We start from the raw sequence: 6,958 nt of genomic DNA, 5'->3' as shown, positions 1-6,958 counted from the left end.
CACTTTCTCTCTCTCTGTCTTTCTGGCAAGCATACACGCCCTATAGCAAAAACCTCTAAAAAAAAAAAAAAAAAGAGGAACCCAAGTCCAATTCAGAGAGTTGCCTTTAGTGCCTTCTTGGATTCCCTCCAGGGTATATGTGTGCCAAATAATCTACCTACAAAACCCTTCTCTTGGGCAGATTGGTTATATTTCAGAAGGTACAGTACAATTAAAGGCAGCTTAGAGTAGGGAAAACTGTATGGGCCTTAGAGTTACATGAAGTAGGTTAAGTTTTTGCTTTACTAATCAATTATTAAATTTTGGATATGTTAATCTCTTGGAATCTCACTTTTCTTGTATATAATATAGAAAGGATACATACAACTCCTATATTGCTCTTATCTTGTAGAGTTGTTCTTGGGTTAGAAAAAAAATTATGTGGTTGGCATTGTATAGTGTATGGTATTTTGCAAGTACTCGATAATATGTCAATATTATGAAAACAACAGAATCAGTGTCAAGGGTGACTTCATGGTTCTCTTGGGTCAGAATAAACAGGGCTAATAGCCCTGGTTTACTTTCCTCTCTTATTTTCTATGGGTTTATGAGAAGTAAGGAATTCTAAGTGCTGGGCAAAGGATGTGAGGAGGGGGCTCTTGATGGGGCAGAGCCAATTTAGGGAGCTGAGTTCTTTTTTTTTTTTCTTTTAATTTTTTTCATACATTTAATCACAATATATCACTTAGCTTTTAAAGCGAATTTATCCAACATGAATACACCTCACACCAGTCCAGTTGAGGATGCTATACACATTACCATAAACAGACAACAATCCATTTCTGTGTGCCATAAATATCTCAGCATCAAATTATTAAGGCCAGGGAAAGGAAGGGTAAGGATTGAGGACTTTGAAATGGACTTCTACTCTGCATCTGGGATTCCTGCTCCTCCATTTTTGATAGAGGGTTAAGATATTGTTTATAAATCTTCCAGAAACATTACTTAGATTTGCTAAGATAGCTTAAATTTTCAGAAGAAATTACAAGCACAGGGCTTCTCCCTGGGGATTAGGACAGTGTGGGGTCCTTCTAAAAAAGAAAAGAAGAAAGGATAAGCAAAAGATGAGCAAAGCAAAACAAACAACTACAAGATTTGTTTTAGTTTATTTTTCCTTTTTTTTTTTCTTTTAATTTTTTTCATACATTTAATCACAATATATCACTTAGCTTTTAAAGCGAATTTATCCAACATGAATACACCTCACACCAGTCCAGTTGAGGATGCTATACACATTACCATAAACAGACAACAATCCATTTCTGTGTGCCATAAATATCTCAGCATCAAATTATTAAGGCCAGGGAAAGGAAGGGTAAGGATTGAGGACTTTGAAATGGACTTCTACTCTGCATCTGGGATTCCTGCTCCTCCATTTTTGATAGAGGGTTAAGATATTGTTTATAAATCTTCCAGAAACATTACTTAGATTTGCTAAGATAGCTTAAATTTTCAGAAGAAATTACAAGCACAGGGCTTCTCCCTGGGGATTAGGACAGTGTGGGGTCCTTCTAAAAAAGAAAAGAAGAAAGGATAAGCAAAAGATGAGCAAAGCAAAACAAACAACTACAAGATTTGTTTTAGTTTATTTTTCCTTGTCTTTTAGTTTCTAAATAGAGTGATTTAGTTCTTACTTCCTTTAGAGCTCCAAATGTCTGAGTGCATACAAATGGCTCTAATAACTAACAGCTGCACAGGCTGAAAGGCCATTTAGAAGTGACCTAGTCCTTGTACCTGCCTGGTAGAGAGATTGCAAAAGATTAGGCTGGAGCTATAGTGCTAGATGCCCTGAAGGGTGAGACTCTGGCTGTCTCCCTCCACATTCCTTCATTTCTCTGTTGCAGTCTTCAAAGGTCTAGCCTTATGTTTCACCTCCAGCAATAGCTGTTCATGTTATGCTACTTAGATGCCTCCTTTCCATGCCAGCTGAATCTTCCCCCTTTTAATTTCTAACATCTCTATATCAGTGCCCAGTCTTGCCATTGCGAGAGTAACTGCTATTTAGTATGCATGCAGGTATGTATTTGTACATAGATGTCGAGTGGCAATCAAGGTGAGAAACTGAGGAGAAGGGAAAGATTTTGGGAACTTCATACATTTTAAGATATCTTGTTCCTGTTTTTATGAAGGAAAAAGTGCTCTGTGTACTGTGATTCAATTTTTTGCAATGCCTTCTGACATGCCTTATCTCATGCAATTTCACACAGTAAAGTGAAGTTGCTATTATCTCTGCATTTTATTTAGAGGCAAAATTTGTATTATGAGCCCTGGAATCTGATCACCACTTCACTCTTCCTACAGAGGCCATATATGCCAAACTATGGTTCTTTCCCCATATGTTTCCTAAGGCACAACATTTGATCCTGGGAATTGCCTTGTATGCCCATAAGGAATTGCTGGAAGGCATGGACATTTGGACCTCTGGAGCACCAGAGCCTTCTAGCTGATGCCTCCAGTTGAGGGATTCTAGGTTACTTCTGCTCTCAGGCACAAGCTGTACTAAGCAGTACAGTCCACTTGGGACAAGACTTTGCAGCTTCCCTGTTTCCTGTATATCCTCTCACATTCTCTGGCTCCCTGGGTAAGAAAGAGCTTTACTATATGACTCGAAGGTTTTTGTTCTGAACTAAGATCACCCTGCTCTGACCTTACAAATAGTTTTTCATCCTTCTCAAAAATCTCCGTAGTTCATAGCTGGCTGTCCTACCTATCCACTTGACTGTGTTATCTTCATTAGAAGCTTATTGATGGGTTCTTCTATTCCTAAATCTAATTTTAGTCTTCAGGAAACATTAACAAATTTATAGAGTAGTTTCCCTGGCATTAAGGAGTTTGTAACTTAGGGAAAAATTAATTTAGCAATAATTATGGTTAATATTATCAGGAGAATAAATACAGAAAAAGAGATCTTAAAGGTTATTTCAAAGCACAGAGCAATAATTATTTAATTATACAAAAGAGGGTGGGGGCAGATAAAGAGGCTTAGAAGAAGTAGCATCGGAGAGAGACAATAAGTCAGGATAGTAAAAAAAAAGTGAGAGTGGGTCATCAAGGAGGGAGATCTGGGAAGAGCCGCTTTTCTTGACAAAAGACTGAGAAGTAAAAAAGACAAAAAAAAAGTTGCAGAGTCATGGGAATCAATACTACATGTTGGAAACAACAGAAACTCCAGTGTGGCTGGAGTGTAGAGGCCTTGGTGAGGACTGGTGTTGTAGAAACCGAGGGCCAGTGTAAATTAGACTTTCATCCCTGACTGAATATGCTTAGTCCAGATTCTACAATCAATTTGGAGTTTCCAGAGTAGGTTTTTAGAACAATGATAGTGACTCAATTTTATCTGGTTATATTATTGGGACTTCACATGTGAGAAAGGTTGCACTGGAGAATGGCAACCAGGATTAGAGTGTCTGGCTTGTGTAACTGTTTAGACTATAGTACTAACATAAAAGGAAATACTGGAAGACAGTGGTTAATCACAACAGACATTATAGTATAAAAACCCCTGTATGTTAGGTGTTGTATTGAATGCTTTTCATTCATCATCTCATTTAATTCACATATTACATTGACCCCTGTTAGGCAGGGACTATTATCCGTAGTTTGAAGATAAAGAAACTGAGGCTTAGTAAAATTAAATGTGCTCGGGTCACACATCTCATGATGTTTTTGATTGTGATTTAAATGCAGAACTGATGCTGAAGTTCACGTTTCTAATAGCTCTACAATATTGCCTCCAGAGGAGTTTGTTTGGAGACTGAGTTTGATGTATCAGGAGACAGACTGGTGCACCCTTTCAGTTGAGAATTATGAATCTGTGTCACAAAAGAGAATTTAGTACTCACTAAAGAGACTTGAGCATCAATAATTTATGTATAGAATATGGATTTACTGAAGGCATAAAATGATCTGGGAAGAGAATAGGAAGAACACTGAAGGTAAAATTTGGAGAGTTTACCAATTAAGGAAGAGTCAAGTAGAGGATAAAGATCCAGTAGGGAGACCAAGAGCTAGTGACCAGAGAGAGAAAGGAGAAAGAAAAATTAAGGAGGAAGGAACTGTTCAGGGTCACTTGCTATAGAGGACATGAAGGAGTGAAGGGACACTGATACCTTTGGCCCTTTCACTATAGTTCTACATTAAGTGTGGTTCCTCTGCACTAAACCTTCTCCCTCCGGAAGTTTGCATTAAACTCTGTCATGTTCTATGTTTTCCATTGAACTCTGTCTTTGGACTGAGGGAAGCCCTGAATGTTTGCTACTTTGTGGAACAAATATGATCTGTGACACATCCTGAGCCAGTGAGTAGTGAAAATTCCTCCTGATGCTGGTCATGGCCCTGCCTTACAGAAATCTGCTTACTGGCAACCTGCACAGGAAGCCGCTTCCCAATTCTAAGCCTCTCTTTATGGGGGTACAGTCTCATTTTAAAGCAGGCATTCAGTGATTTTTACATATATATTATATTATTTTTACATATATATTATTATACATATTTTAAATATGTATGTATTTAAGATTTTTTGTGAGCATTTAGGCAAGAAGGAAATGTAGACCTGGAGTTTAGGATGAAGTTAGTCTCAGTTTTTCTGTTTTAAAATTGGATTATGATTTATACTAATAAAATAGGTTTTATTAAGATTTAAGGTTTTATTAAGTTTCAGATTAAGATTATGTAGCTATTAAATGTGAAGTAAAATGTTAAATTTAGGGATAAGGCTAGAATTGAGTTCATTAGATTAACAATGAGATTAGGTTTCAATGTTAATCTGTGTTACCACTGTACATTAGTTCTGAATTTGCCTTAAAGTTAATCTAAATGATATCAATACAATTAGTTAGTACTAAGCATAGGAGAGTATAAGAGTAGTAACAGATAAAGAAAATGATGGGACTTAAAAATCACCTAAGACTTATGTATATTTGGTCAGAAGTTTTTCTTGGGAGAATTAAAATATGCTTAGTATTTTTGCCTTAGTATTTCATTTGCTCTTAGAATTGTTGATATAAGTGGGGTTACTAAATAGGACTGAGTATATTTGTATTTTGTCTTTTTAAAAATAATTATTTTATTTAACCTTATTTTATTTATTTTTATTTGAGTAGAGAGGGACAGAGTGTGAGAGAGAGCCAGAGAGAGAGAGGGAAAGTGAGAAAGCAAGCCACCAAGTCTAGGACTTGAACTATGGTCTGTCATGTGGGAGTCCAGCACCCTTAACCACCACAACACCTGCTGGCCCCTGTATTTGTTCTTTAAATTATGGCTAGACTGAATGTAGAATAAGGTCAGACTTTGGATAGAAATTGAAATTAGAGTTTCAGTTAGATAATAGGCATGGAGGGACATGTGATATTTGGATTCTGGAGTATCTGACAATGACTTATCTTTGAATTGCAGCTTCTACTTGCCTGTTTCTGATCATAGCTCGGCTTCTTCACTAGGATGGGCCCTCATGGCAATGAATCCAGTGTCACATATTTTATCCTAATAGGCCTCCCAGGCTTGGAGGAGGCTCAGTATTGGTTGGCCTTTCCACTGTGCTCCCTCTACCTTATTGCTGTGCTAGGTAACCTGACGATCATCTACGTGGTGCGGACCGAGCACAGCCTGCATGAGCCCATGTATGTTTTTCTGTGCATGCTTTCTGGCATTGACATCCTCATCTCCACCTCATCCATGCCAAAAATGATGGCCATCTTCTGGTTCAATTCCACTACCATCCAGTTTGATGCGTGCTTGATACAAATGTTTGCCATACACTCTTTATCAGGTATTGAGTCCACAGTACTGCTGGCCATGGCCTTTGACCGTTATGTGGCCATCTGTCATCCACTCCGCCATGCCACTGTGCTCACATTGCCTCGAGTTATCAAGATTGGCATGGCTGCAGTGGTACGAGGAGCTGCACTGATGGCACCCCTGCCGATCTTCATCAAACGGCTCCCCTTCTGCCACTCCAACATCCTTTCCCACTCCTATTGCCTCCACCAAGATGTCATGAAGCTGGCCTGTGCTGATATCCGTGTCAATGTCATCTATGGCCTCATTGTCATCATCTCTGCCATCGGCCTGGATTCACTTCTCATCTCCTTCTCCTATCTGCTTATCCTGAAGACTGTATTAGGCTTGACACGTGAAGCTCAGACAAAGGCATTTGGCACGTGTGTCTCTCATGTGTGTGCTGTTTTCATATTCTATGTACCTTTCATTGGATTGTCTATGGTGCACCGATTCAGCAAGCGGCGTGATTCTCTCCTGCCTGTCATCATGGCCAATATCTATCTGTTGGTCCCTCCTGTGCTCAACCCCATCGTGTATGGAGTGAAGACAAAGGAGATCCGGCAACGCATCCTTCGCCTTTTCCATGTGACTACATCGACTTCAGATTCCTAGGTGTTCAGTAGTGAAACTTCTTTTTCATTCATGATTCTCTAATTCAGGTTTTAATGTTAACATTTTTGTAAGACAGGATTAAGAAAAAAACTCTTCCTTAAGAAAAAGAAAAGTAAGTGTCTTGAAGATAAACCTGGTACGGAATCTCCATGTGGACAGGGTTGATAGAACCATATACTATGGTTGGGGATTAGTATATTCCATTTCACCATATAATTCCAGTCTAAATCATTTCCACTGATGACCCACAGCTAACAAATAACATGTAGCAAAGACATAACATGGCTAAAAAAGTAAAATAAAATCACAAGAAAACAATAAAACTAGATTATATGGCTTAAAATTATGACGTTCTTTCTAGATCCCAACTATATTGTGTTTTGGAAAAATAGAAGTACCTGGAGTTCCTAAAAATGACTTCCACTGATAAGAGATGATTTATTTTTTTCTGAGCACTAATACATAAGGGGAAAGTTGGAAGTAGAGTCTTGAAAAGATAATGTGTCCTACATAAATAAAAGATGACACA

General features: G+C 38.2%; 1 protein-coding gene across 2 annotated transcripts; it reads left to right on the top strand.

Moving 5' to 3' along the window:
- Window positions 1–5,469: 5,469 nt before the first annotated feature.
- Window positions 5,470–6,856, top strand: LOC102481455 (olfactory receptor 51E1). Of its 2 annotated transcripts, XM_027774624.1 has the most exons (2): window positions 5,470–6,400; window positions 6,686–6,856. In XM_027774624.1, the coding sequence occupies exons 1-2, from the start codon at window positions 5,479–5,481 to the stop codon at window positions 6,724–6,726; spliced, it is 963 nt and encodes a 320-aa protein (XP_027630425.1). In that variant the 5' UTR covers window positions 5,470–5,478; the 3' UTR covers window positions 6,727–6,856. The 2 variants fall into 2 exon arrangements, with proteins under 2 accessions (XP_027630425.1, XP_027630430.1); XM_027774629.1 differs by lacking the exon at window positions 6,686–6,856 and having other exon boundaries at window positions 5,470–6,429.
- The last annotated feature ends 102 nt before the right edge of the window (window positions 6,857–6,958 follow it).

This window comes from Tupaia chinensis, unplaced genomic scaffold (genome assembly GCF_000334495.1).
Source record: "Tupaia chinensis unplaced genomic scaffold, TupChi_1.0 Scaffold000047_1, whole genome shotgun sequence".
Classification (NCBI taxonomy): domain Eukaryota; kingdom Metazoa; phylum Chordata; class Mammalia; order Scandentia; family Tupaiidae; genus Tupaia; species Tupaia belangeri.
Note: the sequence above shows the minus strand (reverse complement) of the source record. Positions and strands in the feature narration are given on the sequence as shown.